Below are 20,351 nucleotides of genomic sequence, written 5' to 3'. Positions count from 1 at the left end.
AAGACAGACTTTTATTCGCTGCAAGAAATAAGAAGAGAACATGCTGGCTTGGCTACAGTCTTTGACTCCCATCTCCAACTCACCTGGACAGTTAGAAGGAGCCAGCCATGTTGTTGTTCCCCTGGTTTTGTAGAGACACTAGCAGGTCATCAATCTTTTTCATATTCTGATTGGTGGTCATAGCAGAAGGCAGCTGGGGGCTTTCAGACATCTGCTGGGATAGTAGAGTTGTGACTGATGACTGTGCTTCACCCTGTGGCTGGCTTATTGTGATCATCTGATCTGACATTGAAGTGGGTCCAGATGTTAAGAGCTGGCCACAATCTGTTGAGAAAGACAAGATTCATTCAGAGCACCATGCAAATTTATTGAGCAGTGAAAGGAAGCCTGTTGCATTTCACATTGTACTGGCCTCATAAACATCTAGAGTGTCCCCACAGAGCATTTTCCCTGAAGGCATTTAGGATCAGGTTGCTGGTATCCCAAGAAACCAGTAGAAAGAAGTCAGACACCGACAGATGCACAAAGCATCTCATACGAAGTTAACAGGCCCTTTGGCTCATTCTTCTTTGTCTATATATAAAATCTACTGCATAGCTAGAGAGCTTTCCCCCACCATATTATGTGCTGTGCTATGCTCTGAAAGCATGCAGATAGGTTTACAGCAGCTCTGCCACAGTTACAGAATCTCTACTTCTGGGAAAACGCTACATAAATGCCACTGAGTGAACAAATTAAATTTGGATGCTTTTGTACACATTTATACACTTAGAATGGACTGATCACTGACTTTTATACTGGCTGGGCCTGATGGGGGGAGTTGGAGTCCAACTCCATCTGGAGGACCACAAGTTCCCCATCCTTGCTTTAGACTGTAAGCAGTCTATGTCAAAATTGCTGTTAACACTGTAGTGTGTTCCCAGATTATATGGGCTTTACAAAGAAAGTCATAATTCAACACAATTTTAGATAGTTTTTCACAGCTGCACAGATGTGGCCTCCAACACAAGCTTCACAAAGGGAAGAAAGCACTAAAATTTAGCCAATGACAATTCTGGATACTCTGTACTTACTATCTTGGATGCCAAACAGGAATATTCCAGAGGTCTGCCGAGATGAAGCAGAGGAGTTCTGCAGCTGGTTCATGGAACCACTCCCAGGTGTGTTATGGAACAAAGCAGCCGCCTGCTGCTGCTGCTGCTGCTGCTGCTGCGGGGGTGAAGAAGCTCCCTGGATGCCAGCCATATTGTTTGGTGAAGAGTAGAGGGGGGGCTGCTGCAACTCTTGCTGGTTCATGCTGTTTTGCAAGGCAGACATGGAAGTCGATGATATGAAGAGGGTGACAGGTTGCTCCTGAGAGCTGGAGGATCCTTGGACTAGCTGGATCTGGGGTGAGTTGTGGAATAAGGCAGGCTGCTGCTGTGACTCAGCTTGATTAGAGCCTGGGCTCTGGTTCTGAAACTGCATGGGTTGCTGATCCTGATTCATTGGTGCCATGCTGCTTTGTGGGTGGAAGAGAGACTGGCTTTGTTGTTGTTGTTGTTGTTGATGCTGCTGCTGCTGCTCCTGGCTGGCCATTGGGTTAGGGTTTGGGTTGTACATCATGTTCTGCTTCTGAGATGTCATAGGACCCATGGAATTCTGATTGCTGAACCTCAAATTCTGCTGCTGCTGCTCTTGGGAGGGTGTGCTGTTCTGAAGAGCCACCATAGAATGCTGTGGTTGGAACATGGCTCCTTGCTGGTTTTGGGGCACCTGTGATTGGAACATGCTCTGCTGTTGTTGCTGGGACTGCTCTTGGGCAAGCATAGGGCTCTGGAGATGTGAGAGCTGAGCCTGCTGCTGCTGGAATGTCGACTGCTGCTCAGCATTGGCAGATGTCTGCAGTGGAGAAATGGAATTCTGTGTGGCAAAGAAGGGCATCTGTTCCTCCTGTGCAACTGAGCTCTGGGGAAGGAATAGGTTGCTTGCCTGCTGGTCCTGAACCACACCCATGGGACTCTGGGAGTGGAACATTGGAGGCTGCAGCTGCTCTGAGGAAGAGGCAGAGCTCTGGCTGTGGAAGAGAGAACTTTGGGTCTCCTGCGAGATGTTCTGAGCATCCCCAATAGGGCTCTGTGAGTGAAAAAGCTGAGCCTGTGAATGGGGAGCCTGCTGCAAGAAGCTTCCAGACTGGAGAGACATCAACTCCCCACTCTGCTGAAAGAGGCTCCCGGTTTGCTGCTGTGTTCCGTTGTCCTGAACGGCCATCATGCTTTCTGAGGAGAAGAGGCTGACCTGCGCCTGGTTCTCCCCGCTGTGCTGCATTTGAACCATAGCTTGAAATACATTGTTCTGCATCTGTTTGGTCTGACCTGGAGCTTCTTCACCTTCGGCAGAGCCAGAAGACTGAAACATGGAAGGGCCGTTGGCAGGCACCACTTGCTGCTGCTGTTGCTGTTGCTGCTGCTGCTGCGATGGAGTACCAGCTTCATTACCAGAAACACTGGTGGGTGAGAATAGCTCACACTGCATCTGTATGTCTTCATTTGTTGTCAGTGCACCCATCAGGTGAGAAGTTTGTTGGTACACTGGGGACTGCTGGATGTTTCTATTTCCCGAAGAGGAGGTTGAGAACATGTCAGCCTGCATCTGACTTGCTGCCTGGCAGAGGCCTTGCTGAATCTCAATCACCATAGCTGCAGAAGTCTCCATTGCTTGCTGTTGCTGCTGCTGCTGCTGCTGTTGCTGCTGCTGGCTGGACAAAGAACTTTCAGGTTGTGGATGGACATTCTCACTTCTCCCAGAGAGAAGGTCCTCAGCCCTTGACTGGACAGTGTCAGAGGAGGAAAACATCCCTTGGCTGACTCCATTTTGGATCTGGCTAACCTGCTGAAAAATCTCTACATTGATTTGCTCTTGAACATCCTCATTGTCAGACCCAGAGAACAAGACAGAAGACAGCTGCTGCTGGGCTTCCAGGACCTGCTGGACCAAATCTACACTTCCATGGTTGCTGCTGGCAGTGCTAGACTGAAAGTTCCCTGCTTGCAGTTGTTGAATTGTGTTCTGCAGCTGACTCACACTGCTGGCCGATGAGAAAAGGTTTGACGACATCTGCTGCTGCAACACTTGTGCCGATTCCTGGAGTGGTGACTGCTGCTGGGACACCTCTGTCAACTGAGACAAAGTCATGACTGCACTGTCTGGCTGCAACACCTCTCTCGGCTGGGACTCCCTGGTGGGGAACTGGGATGCCTGCTGCAACAAGGTGTCACTGTTTTGCAGCTGATTGGGACCAGAACCTGCAGGGAAGCTGCCAGGCTGGGCAAGGTCCTGTGCCTGGAGGGAGGGCATTGCCTCTGGAGTATATACCTTTGGCTGCAGCTGCTGATTTTCACTCTCTGGTGCTAAGTGAGAAGCAGAAGAGGAGAAAGTGCCATTGCCCAATATACTGGACATGTTGGTTTCCAATGTGGCTTGGGGTGGTCCAACTACACTTGTTGCCTGAGGGGGAAAGCACACAGTAATAAGACAGAACAATCATAAGCTTGCATGGTGCCTCAATGAAACAACACTCTGAAAACTGTTTAACATTTAAACCACACCAACTGCAACATTGGATCCCTATCCCATTAAGGCATGTTGAATTTTTCAACTTACAAATTCCAAAAATGAGGGGTGCTAAAAAGTTGTAAAATGACTTGGAAATTCAAAAGATATTTTGATTAAATTAATATGATTTAGTTTTACTTGGCAACTAACTACATAAAATATTGACCTTTTGTTTTTGTACAACTTCCCATAATTTTTAGCTTCTTATAAAAATATGTAAAAATGTGTGTAAAATTGAATATCATAAAAAATGATTGCCAAGTACTTGCAGTTATATATGAACCTGCATTATGGACAATTTAAAAAGCACAAGCAGCAAGAAGGCGGCTTACTAAATATAAGCAGAGAAGTAAGCAGGATGCTTCAATACCATCAAATGAAATAATTTTTTGGGCTGATAGAAATGAATAATAGCCAAGGTGGAAATGATGGAAGTTATGAACTGGCAATAGAAAAATCAAGTACACCTTCCACTTTGAATAAAAAGACAGAGTACAACATATTAGAAATAAATAATTTTGCTATGCAGGGCATTAGATATGCTGTTGACCAGCTCACCACAGCTCACCACAGATTTGTAGTTGATCACAATAAAATCAAGAGAGCCCAAGAAAAAGATATCAAATCCCTGAATCAGGAATCTGATTATCTTTGTCAGAAAGGGTGAAATTGACTGGTTCAACATCAAAATAAAGCACTCAATGGAAGACCCACACCACATCTTGTTTCAGCTGCAACAAGTTAGGCTGCAAAAGAAGGCTGTGGTGGATGCTGTTTTACCAACCATTCAGCACTCAGCATGGTATGCATTTAGCAAAATGATAATCCAGACACTCTTGGGCTCAGAGAGCAGTGGGAAGAGGAAAGCTCGTGTCTGAAAGATCATTAACTTGAGGGGTAGAGTTGATCTTTTAATAAAAGTTTTGTCAAATAAAAGTTTTGCAGACCCCCCCCCCCCATCACCAGCTCTCTATGCCACCACTTACCTTAAAGACTGGAGGAGGCCTTTTTTCAGCTGTAAGTGCCATGGGAGCAGCCTCTTCACTCTTGATCACAATGTTTGGCCTGAGTGGCGTTATCAAGGCACTGGGAAGAATATTTACCTTGTCCAGGTTACAGCTACTGGTGTTCACTGCAGCAGAGAACAAACACAGTCTTACTGGTGTCCTGAAGGATAGCCACAGGGGCTGAGAATAAGAGGACTGGTTGCTAGGGCTACCCCTCCACTCTCCAGAAATTAGGTTGTAAACAGCAACAAGCATCTGAATACATAGCACTGCCACAGAGAGGGTAATACATCTGGTAAAATAAGTCCCTATATGGCAAGGACTATACTAGTATGCTACAACAAATACAAGGCCATGTGGCAACTCACATTTGACAAAGTGATCTCAAGCCCATTATTCCACAGTAAGTGTGTTCATCTTTAAGATGCTACAAGGTTGTTTTGTGAGTAATTTGATGGAAAGAGTAATCTTGATGCTTTCAGCTCTCCTTACCAAACAGGGATCTAGGAAGTTGCCTTATACAGAGTGAGACCATTAGTCCATTTACAGTACTTTAGCTTTACTAATGGTTTTCCAGGGTTTCAGACAGTAAACTTTCCAAGCGCTACCTAGAGGTGACAAGGATTGAAACTGGGACCTTCTGTATACAAATCAGATGGTCTACCACTGAGCGACAGCTCATCTTCTGAAGAGCCATAAAGTTGTTATTACAGGAAAAATCACCCTGATCTCTGATGTTGGCCATCCATTTGCAAGCCACCAAGTTTCCCCATTCTGTTCTTTCAAATTGCATCAGCTTTTGCCAGAACACATCAAATGTTCAACTTCTTGCTTATTTTAAGGGTTTTAAGTAAAGGTGAAAATAATAAAATAAGGGCATGAAGGAAATAGCAGTAATTTGCAAGTGTCTTTTATCAGCTGAAGAATAGTTTTCTATGGAAATAATCCAACAAACAACTTGTACAAGCCTGCAAGTGATGAGCACCAGTTGTTTGAGCCAAATGGCATCAGCATTTCACTGTGACTGATGAAGCATATGTAATTAACTGCAAGAATTCCAGGCTGATACAAGGAAAGGAGAAGGGATGAATTTGGATCAAAAACATAATCCTGCACACAGAAAAGTGGGTGAAATATTTGACTCAAAGCATAATGAAGAACAAACTAAGTACAACACTGCCACATTTATCATCACACACTTCATGTAGGCCAAGTCACACAATTATACTGGTCAATACATAAATTAGTTCTGGAGAAAGAACGAATATGCCCTACACATACAACAAGCCGAATGGGAAACACTCAAATGTAAAATTGAAGCCAAGATTGGAGAAGTGTCATAAATTCAATGGTAGCTGCTCTGCATGCAGAAGGTCCCAGGTCTAATCCCCACCATCTCTAGGTAGGACTGGGAAAGAATCCCGTCTGTGACTCTGAAGAACTGCTGCCAATCAATGTAGAAACTGCTGAGCTAAATCGACAAATAATCAGTGAATGTATGAGAACATCTCCTGTTCCTAGTGAGTTGGAAACATTCCAGAACAGCTATGCTGAATCTTTTCCAGCTGCAGCCCTGGAAGCCTGACAAACTCATGACCTTACTATTTATGCTGCTTTGCTTCAAAAACACATGCTCTTGAGCAGCTTCTGAAACTTAATTAGCTTCAGCAAACAATTCACTTAGTTAAGAGCACACAAACCAACAGGGCCTGCCACTATAGTACACACAGAGTAGTAAAGACAACTGCAAGGCAAGTACTATGAATAATTTATTCTCTATTTTTATTTGAGTGGTGAGCTTTGCACTAGCAATACAACTCTTAGGTCAACATTTTCATGAAACAGTTTAGCAAGTTATCTGCACTAACTTCATGTTTAGTCAGGATTTTTAACCACTTGTGGAATTAATATGTATTAGAAACAGCAACACTAGAGTAATTGCAAGATTAAAGCCCCAGCATATACCACTGTCTCTGCGACCAGGAGTCTTAGGCTGCAATCATATGCACACTTACTTAGGAGTAAGCCCCTATGAGCTCAAAGCGACTTACTTCTGAGTTGACATGCAAAGGACTACACTCTTAATTTGTGATCACAATAAAGCTCTTACGAAAATCTCTCTGAAAGGTCTGCAGAAAATTGGTGTAAGTTAGAACTCAAAGAGATTAATACCACTGCTAAGAATTAGATACCTTTGATAGCATCATCAAAAGAGCAAGGCTGGGTTGGACTGGGTATTTCCTGCTTCACGTTCACATTCAGGGTACCAGCTGCAAATGCAAAAGACACTGCTGACTTTCAGAACAGATGTAAAGCAAAGTGTTCCCCCGTAAGGTGAAAGGTACATTTTAAAAGTTTATCTCTATTTTCATGTGCGCAGTGGTGGGGGAGACCTTAACTCAGATCTTTGTAATACGGTGTAGCCCCAAACTCATCTTCCTCCCATAAACCCTTCAAGCTTCAGAGAGACAGGCTCTCTTCAAAGAATGAGAGCAAGTCCCTGGTGTGCAGCTATCAGGTCAAGTAGTGCAAGAGGTGTTGCCCACCCAACAGTCTTGCTTTCTTCCTCAGCCTCTTCCAAAGATATAACAATTAAATACAAGAAAAACTATGCAGAAGTATTTGCCAAGGGCCATCTCTACAGCTTCATCATTTTCAACATACATGTATCAGGAGTGTAAGTAAATGGCTGTATGTCATGTGATCTTCCAGCATTGGTCACCACATAGATCCCCACAGAAACCGGGGCAGTTATTTGCTGGTCGTGATATGGCGGCACCTTCACAATTAGATGATTCTAAATCCAAAAAAAAAGAAGTTTGTTAGAGCAGACACCTTACCAACTTATATCTTCACAGACTAACAGTACAAGACCTAATCATAAGAAGTAAAGATTGCATTGGAGGTACCAAGGATCTGCTGGGAAATCTACCCAGCTACAAATTGTAAAGCTGAATCTCTTGAACATACCTATCAGTAGCGAGAGCACACAGGAGAAAAGTCTTTACTCAACATAATCTTCCTATCTCTGCTATTACAAGCTTCTTAATTTCAGAACACCTGCACATAAACAGCAAGTCACTGTTTCCTTGTTTTGCTTTGCTATAGCTTCCACTGCTCATCCACCAAAATGCCAGTCAGGGACTTAGGTTGTGCAGTGGCAGCAATGAAATAACTACAGGGAGATGATTTTGAGGTTCAGCAGCAACTAGTAGTATTCAGAAGCAGACCAGAGGTAGTATGTAGCCACAAATAACCTTATTCTCCATTAATTTGTCTAACCTCCTTTTAAAGCTGTCAAAGTTGACAGCCATTACCACATATTGTGATATGAAATTCTATAGATAACTTTGCTGGGGATGGGGAGGGAGACATAATACCCAGCAGTTTATCTGCATTATTTGTGACTAAATCTGAAATAATTTCCTCACCCAACAAAAACCTAAGCTCAATTTATGATCCATGATAACAGCAGGTTATAAAATTAAATCATAGCCAGAAATATTGGGAAAACAGAAATATTCTGTTTTTAAGTAGTAAATAGCATATGACATATATGCAAAATAGAAAAGTAATGATATCTTTATTTGGGTACTTTATCATCACAGAATCTTATAGAAATAATTAATAGTAACTTGGTCTGTTTGGTCCTGGTAGCTAGGGATGATGGGAGTTGTAGTCAAACAACATCTGGGGACCCAAGGTTGAGAAAGGTTGCTCTAGATATTTTTCCACTCTCAACTGTATTTACCCTAGATTCTTAAAAACATAATCACCACCTTGCTGGATCAGACATTGACTCAACTAGTCCAGCGGCCTGTTCTCACAGTGGCCAATCAGATGCCTCCATGGGAAGCAGGGCATGAGCACAAAAAACATGTTATATGGTTACCTTTTTTAAAAAAAAAAGGTTTCAACAATTTTATCTTTGTTTTTAATTAATGATGGTATTATGTATATTTGTTTTTATTGGTTTGTGGATATTAACCATGCTTTATATATAATTTTATTTGTATACCACCTGGAAAAAACTTTGATCAAGCAATTTGTAAATTTTCTAACTAAATAAAAGAAACAGTACTTTCACCAACCACCTTCTCCAACAACTGGTAGTCAAGAGGCATACTGCCTCTGATAGTGAAAGAAGTAAACACCCATCATAGGTGGTACCCATTGATAGGCTTATCCTCCATTAATTCAAGAAATGATAATCACCAAATCATTTTGAATCCATAAAGTAGCATTGTAAAAGGAGAGAAGATATTAAGATTCTAACTTTACAGATTCAAAATGTTTTGGTGACAGTAAGATTTCTTGAAGGAAGAGATAATTAATGCATATTTAACCCTAGTGCAACAATGGATTTGGGTTTGGATTCCCATCATTAGAAGACTAGAAGAGAGTTAACCATTATTTATGGCAGTCCTTATGGTAGCAGCTGCACAAAAGCCAATTTTTGATCATCCTACTTCCAAAATGAGGGTCAGCACACCTAGAAGAGGAATGACTGATTGCTGCTTGCACAGGAACCTTTGCTGTTCTGTATCTCACAAGCAGGGCAGAGGCGGGAATTGAAGAAAGAAATTGCCCTGATAAACAGAACAAGTACAGTGGTGCCCCGCAAGACGAATGCCTCGCAAGACGAAAAACTCGCTAGACAAAAGGGTTTTTCGGTTTTGCGTTGCTTCACTAGACGAATTTCCCTTGCGCTTTTTTTTTTAAGCCACTTGAAGAGGCGCAGTTGTGACGGACCATGCTTCGCAAGACGAAAAACATCGCAAGACGAAAAGACTCGCGGAACGAATTCTTTTCGTCTTGCGAGGCACCACTGTATAGTGCTCACTCACATAATCTCTATGCTTAAAGGCTGCAATGGCTACCACTACACAAAAGAGGAGAGACTGCTTAGGTTGTGAAAAAATGTGAAATGTACCACAGTCTTGCAGCTCGGGTTTAAGGAGTAGGGAGTAAGAGAAGAAATGACAACTTTGTGCAAACTATTTGTACACACACAAAAAGGTGACCCTGCCAGATACTATTTATGTCAAAATATCTGTCCATGAAGATTGATCCAGTTTGTTGGACATATGATTGTTTGACAAAAAAATAAGCCACATGAAGGCAGCTTTTGTAGCAAATTTACCTTTTTTAACTTGGGCATAAAGTGCTTGGAACTCGTATTTCAACTTCATATATGCTTTCTAAATCCTCCCTTCCAAATATATAAGAGGAAAATTCTTTAGCAATTCCTCAGGCATAAATGAACAACTGTATCCCAACTATGAACAAGGAAGATTTTATATCTGGATTTCTGTGCATTTTTAAAAAGCATGTACCTGATGAAACAGCTCCATGTCAATTTCTGCTTCCCCTTTCCAAGAGTTTTCATCTGTTTGAAAGCAAAAGAGAGTAGAATTACTGCACAAGCTCAGCTAAGTTTATTCATTGTCAGGGAAGCTGGTCACAGGAACCACCTACCTCCTTGGCTACCTGCAGAGGCAGTCATTAGCCCAACTCCATCCACAATGGTCTCCCCACCCCTCACCTCCATTCTCAGCCTGAGTATGTATGTATAGTTCTCACCAGACATATTCTCTTGAAAGATCACTTTTGTTCCCTTCAGAAAGTTCTTGCCAATTAAAAAGACTTCCTCTTCTCCCTTCACAGAACAACTGTGCAGGCTTTTCTTTAGAATCTCTGGTACACCAGCTGGCTGAGCTACAAATTGAAAAAGAGATGGGATATTTATTATATACACCCCCACACCTGCAACTTAATGCCAAAATGGGCTTCTAAGTGGTTTAACTGACAACATGCAAAAAGTTGGCATCATCTCCCAAGGTCTCAATCTGGAACTGGTCATTTGGCTTGCATGGCATATAGAAAAGCAGAACTTACAGAGATTCTGCTTGGGTGTAGCAAAGCATGCCCATCCTTTAATTCATCAGAGAAAAGCACAGGGCAACTCTCCTAGGAATTGGCACATGACTGTAGTCTACCAGAATGTGTTCATCATAGCATTTCCCCCCTAGGTAACACTGAAGTAAAATAGCACTAGTTCTCTCTTTTATAAATGGGCTAGTGCAAGGAGTTTCAAAAATCAACCAACTGTCATATACAACATCTTAGAGGCCTTTAAAATTTGTCTCACAACAAGGTCCATTACAATTGGCTGGACATGTACATACAGTCTTCAGCAAGTTTCCAAATACAAATAAGCTTTATATCAATATTACACAAAAGTTAGTCATTTTGCCCAGATGCAAAAAGTTGGCATTTTAAACACAACTGTAGTTTTAAGCCTCAAGCCAGCAACAAATAATTCAAACCACAGAAGCAGGCTATCTCAGGCTAGAAACAGTAATTTTCCTTTGCCAAAGTCCTATGATACATGCCACACACACACTCCTATTCCAACTATGTGCACTGCTTGGTGGATTGACAGGGCACACTGTTAATTTGGATGTAGGCCAGATCCCCTACACCCAAGTTTTGGTTAACACTGAAAATAGATCAATGAGGGAACCAATTAGATATGCTATAAGCCTACACAGAAAAAGTAATTTCATTTAAAGCAGCATGAGGACTCCTAGCAACACAGACACACATGAAAGCTAAGGTCTAGGCAATTTATTTGGTTTATTTAGGTTGTTCATTCTATTTTGTTATTAAAGCAGAAAATGAAATGCAGGGCAACTGAATTAACAGGAGACCCAAAGCCCCAGCAAGATGGGACTCAGAGTTTGACTTTACAACTTACTGCACAGAATTGGTGAGGACGGCGTCTGCAGGGTCAGAATGGAACCATCCTTCCGAGTGATGTTAACACGGAACACTAGCCTGGCCCGAGTGCTTTTTTTCTTGGAGCCAGCGATGCCTATTCGAGCTTCAACATCTGCATTTCTCAGTTTCAGTATTCCAACACAGTCCACCCTAGCAACACAAGATTAAAGTTACCTACCCAACTTGCTTTCAAAGAGGCCACTTAAGTTTTGCCAAGGTATGTAAAACAGCAAGCTTCCTAGGTCTCCAGGCACATGGGTATTTAACCCAAGCGAGAGTTGCCCATATAAACACTACAGATGCATGTGCCTCTACAGCTGCAAAGATGATGGAAGCCACAAAAAGCTCCCTCACCTCCAAGCTCTGCAGCAACAGCTACTGTCAAAAGAGCAATCCTTAAATTGGAGAGGGGTGTGTGCTAATACCTCTGCTAAGGCAAACAGTCACTTGCTGGCTTTGGGAAATTCATTTTCAGTCTCTCTCCATCTCTCCCATAAAAAGGGGGCACAGCAGCTTGCCTACTAGGTGTGTTGAGAGGATGGCAAGCAATCACTTTGCATATTATTCAATGTAGCTAAAATGTTCTTTTAAATGTGTTTCTGAGAAGGGGGGTATTGGTTTTTTGTTTTTGTTTTTATTATGTATTTTGTGTTTTCAATTTCTATTTTTATGCTGCGAACTGCCCTGTAATCTTTGGCTGAAGGGTGATATACATTTTTTTTTAAAAAAAATTAATCTTAACTACGGAAGTGTGAAATCCAAAAGAGGCTGCTTTAGGCAAAGTTTATTTGGCTTCCATGCAATGTGCCTCTAACAAAGAACAGCTGCAGGTGGGTTCTTAAACCTATACACAAATTTCTTTGGTACAATAGTTTGAAAATAGAAATAATTTTAAGCTTTGTCATGCAACTGGCACAAATAAAAACAAGAGCCATGACCCAAGAATCCTCAGCAATGGCCAAAATAAGCAATTTGTATTATGGCCAAATACTTCCAAAATATCTTTTTTCAGAAACTAAAATAACCACTTAAATGCTACCTCCCCATAACATTTGTTATAAAATGCATTCATCCTAAATATTCAGAGAGAGTTGGCTAATGCATTCAAATATACCAGAGGGGAAAATAGCATCTTTACAGAAAAGCAAAAGATGGCAGTAGCACTTCAGATTCAGCTGAGGCATCAGTAGCTCACAGATCAGATTTGGTGGCAGACAAGGAAGAGCAATGAATCTGGACAACCCAATTATGCTGGCTGGCTGAGTGCTCATCACTAGAGCAACCAGTCACTATTCTGAGACTCTTTTGCATCTCTCGCTTGCATAAAGCAAACAGAGAAAACAATGAACTAAGAAATCAGTTCATCAATGAAGCGAAAAAGTTTTTCAATTCAAATTATTCTCTCTGGTTCCCAGAATATCCATTCTGCATTTTCCCCACCCAACTCCCCCACCCAGTAAGGAGAAAGATGGCCGCAGAAAATTTATTTCAAATGCTGTAGAGGGAAGTACAAAGCTGCTGTACTTCTTATTCACCAGATACTTGAAAAAATTCAAGCTACACTATGACGCCGACATTATTATTAATAATATTTATTAGTCACTTTACTCATTAAAATGGCTCAAAGTGAACATGAACAGAAATACTAAACCAATAAAAATAATCACATCAATAAAAAAACTCACATTTATACAAATAAAAGACAGGTCCAGATCCTGCCCCCCACCCACAAGAGGCCAGAAATCCTTCGAACTAAGGGGCAAAAGCCCAAGCAAAAAGGGGGGAAATGCTTTGCACTGACATGTGAATCAAATTGGACAAAAAATTTGTGTCACTTGCCTCTAGTCTATGGGCCACAGCAGCTATGTAAAAATAAACATGGAGTTTAAACTGCAGGTTTATTCATTGATACTGCCCCCCCATCCAGCCCTACCCATGATCAAAGCAAGAAATGGCAAATCTTTAACTAACTGGTCTTCACAAAAAGGATCATGTAATATAGGTCTCAATTCTTCCCACTTCAGACAATTCAACAGATGAGGCCTAGCTCAAAACCAGCTACATGGACCAACAGGTGAGGAATGATCTGGTCTCATCTTAGTACACTATTATATCCCATCAATAGACCACAATAACTTTTAAATTAAAAGGTTGATCCATTTTAGGGAGGGAGTCAAAATACAGATCCCATTATGGAAGCTGAGATTGACCAAGTCACAAGCAATACAAAACTTCCTAGTGCACACACATAAAGCTCCACATGGCAGACAGTTTATAAGAGCTTTGTGCTCACTGAAAGACAGCATTGTTTATTTCATCAGCAGAGTCACCGCTACTGAGCCAGCACTGTGAGAGCACTTCATCTTACAAAACTCTGCTAGTTTCAGATAGCAGCCCAGTTAAGAGCATTTTGACAAGAGCACAGCTGATGCATTCACCTAGCCTTGCCACCAGTTCACTGGCAGCTTTCACAGTGTTAACTGGGGAGGCATAGTTTAGTTCTGCCTTCCACCTACCTTGTCTTACAGCTGTCAAAAGAAAAACACCCCACAAGACATTGAAAAGTGGGGAGAGCTGCATTTTCCAGAAGAGTCTCTACAATGTCACTTTTGCCAATCAGTTATTTGTTGTCGTTTTTAAAAAGAAGGATCTAAGAGTTCGGAATAATATGCCTTGTATTCTCTTCATCTTATTTCCACGTATCTAAAATGCTTTATGAACATTATATTTATATACATGGTCTTAAAGGTTTTCATTGTATACAATGTGTCAGCCTAAGCAAAGGAGGGGGCAGACTGCCTATCTTTTAGCATCCAACATGCTGGTAAGTAGTCCAATTCAACTGTTAAGATGTACAGTGGTACCTTGGGTTACAAACACTTCGGGTTACAGACTCCACTAACCTGGAATTAGTACCTCGGGTTAAGAACTTTACCTCAGGATGAGAACAGAAATTGCACGCCACCGGCGCAGCAGCAACAGGAGGCTCCATTAGCTAAAGTGGTACCTCAGGTTAAGAACAGTTTCAGGTTAAGAATGGACCTCCGGAATGAATTAAGTTCGTAACCAGAGGTACCACTGTATTGGTACATGAAAGGCTCCTCCACATTCACAGATTTCTAGGCAAGCTGGGGCTGCCCCATTAACTTCAGCAGTAGGAGATGTTACATGCACTGAAATGCTGTACATATTAGCGTTCTGACACAAAAGTGTCCGCTTACATGCATTTTGTGCAGACCAGAATCCCAAGATCTCTAGATTGGGGCCAATGTACAGGAAATAATTTAAGTGTATTCAAGTAGTTCCCAGATTTACTGCCTTTTATTGCAATTCAAAATGCCTGATCTGAGTAGATACAGAATCATAAAGAGCTGAAAGGGACCTTAAATTGTCAGGTAATCCAAAGCAGGAAATATGCTGCTACAGAATCACTGAGACCCAGAAATAGTACAATGAAAAACAGTGACTTACGCCAGGGTCATGTTGTTGTTTGGATCCAAGCCCACCTCAATGACGGTGGTACCCTCTATGTCAACTTCTTTGCAGGGTGTGGTGTTTCGTCCTGTAACCCTGCAGGCCTGATAGAATCCATGAGGTTTCACCCGACCAGAGTCATTCCCCACAAAGACCTGCAGCGTCACAGCCTCATTGTGACCTTCCAGCTACAACCATAAAACAGGCAGGAAAGCGTTAATACACTACAACAGGCAATGCAAATAATTTGCAAATATTACAATGTAAAGGTATTTTGAACATCAGAACACTAGTTAGTGTTAAAACCCAGTGGTGCACTGAAAGTCTTCTCTTTTCCAAAATAACAGCTCAACTCTTCAGTTGTTGCAGGCTATGTTAAACCAATTTAATTCCAGTTAATTATGCAATATCTCAGTTATACTTCCCTGAGCCCATCAAGCAGGAATCAGAATCCTTGCTTATAAATAGCAAATCTGCAATTTAGTCCCAAACTGAAATCCTTTCATCTTTATTCCAGTGTGTTTATTGTATTTAATTATGTATCCATTCAGAAACAGTGGCATTTTCAAAAACCTATTAGAAATTAATGGACTTTCTAAACATGTAGTTATAAAATACAGAAACACCATCACAAAACAGTCCTAAACCCTTCTAGATTATAAATTCTTCAGAAACTGTACATGCACAAAAACATATAAAAGCAATTCAGTCTGTACACTATTAAGATACATCTTTCAAACTTTATATTTGCTCAGAAAGTGATGTAGTTAAGTGATTGAAATATCTCTCCCCAAATAATCCATGATATTTTTTGTTCTATTAAGAGTTTAACACCCACAAATATTCAAGGGCAACATGCGCAAAACAGAGAGCAATGATTTCCCCACCAGCTGGATTAGTAGCATTTTGTAATTCCTTGGTGCACTGTGGGGCTAAACACTGATGTCCTAAAAGTCTGTCCATACTCCAGGCTAAAAGTTAGAAAGCCATTGTAGGTACAGAGCCCCATTCAGTTTTAGCACAGTCTTTGAGGGCTTCCTCACACCTTTTTCTGATGCACTACATCACAGCTTGCCTAGTTTCTGATGAACAGCCCCACAGACAGTGCTCTGTGCATTCATTTAACCGTTAATTGCTGAGAGCAGCTATTGGTCTATATTTACACATCCTCCACTCAACAAGAAAGGCTGCTCTGTTCTAAACTAAGAAACATCCAGACCTCTACTCTCCAAACAACACAAAAGCCACATCCCTGAGAAATATGGAACTATATACACAGATTCTAAATTAGTGCAATTTACAACTTAGAATGACAACATCAATACTGAAAAACACACCGTGGCACTGGCAACAGTTTGTCACTGAAGGGAAACCCATGATGCCATGGAGGACCTAGTATGTTTGCCTTTTGGCCAGAGTCAGGTTTGGCTGGAGGTGAAGAACTGGATTTTCACTTACCATAAATGGCAGCACACTCCTGAATTGGCCCACCCCAAAAATTGAATTGGCCTACCTTTACGGTGGGGAATCCTTGTTGTGTTCTGTCTTTCACCGAGCCCCGACTGCCCTCAGTTAGGTAGCGAGCTCTGTGCTGTGTCTCTGGCTGCACCATTATCTTCAGCTCCTTGCCTTCACTTTTACCAGGGTACTGACCACATAACATAGGACTCTTCTTGCCTCCAGTTGTTTTTGGGGTTTCTGATGTTCTAAAGAGTTAAAGCAGACCAGTGATTTCAGTTACCAGAGGCTTTCTTTAAAAAACAAGCACAACTGGGGTGGGGAGGGGGAAGAGAAAAGAACACAGATCTGGGCCATACTTAAATCTACCAATATAAAATCACAACGCAAGACTGCAAACTGGGAAGAAATGTAGAAGGGGGTGTGTGGTTTCATGTACCGTACTCACAACAGAAATTCAGTAACTAAACCATATAGCCTGAAACTTAAGCCCTTTTAATCTTTGTTTTATGTAAGAATGTAAGAAAAAGGCACACTGCTATTTAGGCAAAAATACCTGTATAAATCTAGTCAGATGGCATGAGATGGCAGGCATCTTAAAACTGTTCATCATGTTTTCGTCACTAATTATAACCATTTTGAACAGCATCCAAGGTGAAGAGAAATATTTCAGTGGTAAAAGGAAAGGCTTGCTTTGCTCCTGACCTTGCAGCAGTTCAAGTTTACAGACACTATATAGTGACGGATCAGTCTGATTTATTTCTTTTAGAACCATCTCTTTAAGCTGCTGAGTCTGCTCTAATGAAGTAATACATGCAACACGGCTCAGCCTCTAACCAGCAACACTGTTTAGAAACTGCATTGAATGGTCAGTTCCATAAATGAAACCAATTTGAAGAAGGCCCCCAAAGGGCACTGTCTTTCGGACATCCCTAGCTTCAAGATTTTTAGGAATGCTGTTTCAACATGTCCTATCCCTGATGTGGGCTTCTGTTTGTACAAGTCCTCACTGGCTTATAGGGAGAATGGGAATGAATTGTGTGCTCTGCAGATCTGAGTGCCTACGTATATTTTAAGCTTGTCCTCTGTGAACTAAAAAGTACTTGTCTTCTTTCTGGAACACCAGCATGTGCACTATAACATCAAACCAGGGGGCATGGGCAGCCCTAAGCCAATTCTCACAATACAGCATTGTGAAAGGTAGAACAGGTCTACATCAGGACCTCAGTATCTCAGCCCACAAAGTATGGAAAATCATTCAAGAACAGCCATAATCAACACAGGAGTTTCATGGCTATTTCCAGCACTACGGATCTTTTAGTACTTAGTACTTTAGCACTTTAAGCTTTGTTAGTAAAGCTTCATAGAAAACACTGCTTGAAATGTCTGCTGTACTAGTCTGGAATGCCATAAAACCTGTATCCACCACTGTGCTCCTGCTACCAAAAGGCCCTGAAAAAAAATGTGTTTAATGCTGATAAGTGTTCTACTTCAATCAAAAAATCATGGGTTCTTTTGTGTTTTCGTGAAAAAGAAAAGCTCAACAACTTTGGGGTTTGTCCAAAAAAACCCCACAACTCAACAACTTTCGGGGTATCCTGGCAACCCTATTTTAGGACTTCTCTCCAGGCTTCACACATAGTGTGGAAGACTGCTACGTAACAAACTTTATGTACAAATGAAATAGAATCTAAGCATGAAAAAACTCAGTGGCACTTGGCAGGTAAGATATATTCTATGTTTAGCTATGGTCTAGCTAAGGGGTTGTCAACCTGGTCCCTACCGCCCACTAGGTGAGCGGTAGGGGGTTCTACGGCACACGCTGAATCCTCCTTCCATCGAGCACTGGTGGGCAGTAAGGAAATTTTACCATCAAGAAAGATGCATTAGTGAGTGGTAGGTATAAAAAGGTTGACTACCCCTGGTCTAGCAAAAGTAGCAGCTGTACGAAAACCTATTTTTAAAAAGATGTTTAATCGGTTTTTGCATTTGAGGACAGGTCTGGATAAAATAAATATTTTAAATCTCATGAGAGTTTCAAGTACATGACGGCAGGCCTATAACACAGTAAACAAGAATCTGTGTTCACAATTTCTACCTAAATCTGCTCGTTCATAAGCAGTATTCATAAATCAACTGCACAACTAGAACTTCTCCTTCTCATCCTTGAGAAACTGACAGTGGCATTTTAAGATCCTTCTATGAATTCTCCAAAATTCTATATGCTGAAGGGGTCATCACAGTGTCACTCTGCTAAATACTCCTTCTCTTCCCGTTTCTCATCAATGTCCAGGGATCTAAAATGTGAATACACACTTTACTTAGGTGCTACTGGTTAATATAAAGTCCAGTAGGTTAGACAGGTGTTTTATGAAAACCAGAACCATGCCTCTAGTAGTCAAACACAGTTGTTTTCATTATAGTACTTTGCCTTTTGTGATGGCAACATTTGCACTGAGCTATTCAGGATGACTCCAGATATAATAATAATAATAATAATAATAATAATAATAATAATAAATTTTATTTATATCCCGCCCTCCCCAGCCGAAGCCGGGCTCAGGGCGGCTAACAACAATCAAATAATCAAACAATCAAATAATCAAATAATCAAACATTCTAAAAACATTTCATTATAAAAATTAATTAAAATCAAATTAATGGCAACCGTTAAGCAAATTCTGTGCAGGTTGCCAGAGGAGGGAGTCAGGCTGCGCCCTGACTAAAGGCCTGGTGGAACAACTCTGTCTTGCAGGCCCTGCGGAAAGATGTCAGGTCCCGCAGGGCCCTAGTCTCTTGTGACAGAGCGTTCCACCAGATTGGAGCCGCAGCCGAGAAAGCCCTGGCTCTAGTTGAGGCCAGCCTAACCTCTCTTAGGCCTGGGACCTTCAGGATGTGTCTTGAATAATAATAAATTAACAACAATAATTTCTGTTATATTATCATTACTACTATAAATGCTACTGGGTAGCTGCACTACTCTTCCATGTACCACCTTGTTGAAAGAAAACTATATTGAGGTTCAAACCTCTGCTTAGCCATGAAGCTCAATGAGTAGTCCTTGAGCAAGTCACCAGCCCTGCTTGTGCAACAGAGTAAACCATGGTTAATGGTTGAATATGATCACACCTAAAAAGGCCTGTTTCGCTTCTCTCTGCTTATGGGCCAAGGAAACAAACACCAATTCCTCCTCACTTTGCACTGCTTCCAAAGCAGGGAGCATGGTTTGTTTCACTCCAGCAAGCCACAATCAGTAAGCCAAAAACAAACGCAATAGGGCTTACTTCCAAGTAGACACACATAGGATTACACTTTTAATCTCAAGAAACCGAACTTACTTATTTGAAGAACTCACCACTTTAAGAAAACCTTCCCTGTATCTATTTTAGTTTGAATAAATTCTGGCAATGCTTGCCAATTTTGAAATTTGCAAGACAAGCATAAAACATTTTACTTTATGTCTGTCCTCTGAGTTTTTAATCACCTTTGTCCGAGAAAAACTCTCTGCTTTGTTGCAAAGGATACCAAATTATAACAATGCTGCAGTGGCAACATAAAATATACTCTGTAGAGTTTATTATAATCTACCTTTACAAAGTTATATTTTAAGTATGGAGCTGGAACAACAAAGTGTACACAAATTGAAGGTGATTTTCCTACAGATGGGAAGGTGTTTCCTATCTGCACAATATTCACCAACCTAAGGATAGCTTTGTGAACATACCACAAACACATAGAGAAAATAAAATAAGCCCACTGTTTTATTATGAGCTACAAAAATAAACATTACTGGAAACCAGTGGGCAATCACTTGGATCCCAATATTCCCCTGTATGAGCAGTGTGTGTGTGTGTGTGTGTGTGTGTGTGTGAGAGAGAGAGAGAGAGAGAGAGAGAGAGAGAGAGAGAGAGATTTTGATTCTTCAGGCAACTGCACTCACCTCTCTACTCTGAAGGTACCCTATCCTTCTGTAGCCTGTTTTAAACTGACACTGAGGTTGCAGATGGAGAGAAACAGTGACACATACAACCTTAT

The 20,351-nt window shown here is 41.4% G+C and overlaps 1 protein-coding gene across 10 annotated transcripts in view; it reads right to left on the bottom strand.

Moving 5' to 3' along the window:
• Positions 1–20,351, bottom strand: part of NFAT5 (nuclear factor of activated T cells 5) — a 63,525-nt gene that overhangs the window by 4,177 nt on the left and 38,997 nt on the right. For all 10 annotated transcript variants that reach the window (XM_081201818.1, XM_081201820.1, XM_081201822.1 and 7 more), the window contains 10 exons: positions 16,372–16,564; positions 14,856–15,046; positions 11,362–11,534; positions 10,185–10,319; positions 9,938–9,990; positions 7,266–7,398; positions 6,794–6,871; positions 4,581–4,726; positions 1,074–3,486; positions 84–324 (listed from right to left, as the gene is read on the bottom strand). In XM_081201818.1, coding sequence (XP_081057944.1) covers positions 92–324; positions 1,074–3,486; positions 4,581–4,726; positions 6,794–6,871; positions 7,266–7,398; positions 9,938–9,990; positions 10,185–10,319; positions 11,362–11,534; positions 14,856–15,046; positions 16,372–16,564 — 3,748 coding nt within the window. In that variant the 3' untranslated portion in view covers positions 84–91. The remainder of the gene's footprint in view (positions 1–83; positions 325–1,073; positions 3,487–4,580; positions 4,727–6,793; positions 6,872–7,265; positions 7,399–9,937; positions 9,991–10,184; positions 10,320–11,361; positions 11,535–14,855; positions 15,047–16,371; positions 16,565–20,351) is intronic.

Source organism: Podarcis bocagei (genome assembly GCF_964188305.1).
Source record: "Podarcis bocagei genome assembly, chromosome: 7".
Lineage (NCBI taxonomy): Eukaryota > Metazoa > Chordata > Lepidosauria > Squamata > Lacertidae > Podarcis > Podarcis bocagei.
Note: the sequence above shows the minus strand (reverse complement) of the source record. Positions and strands in the feature narration are given on the sequence as shown.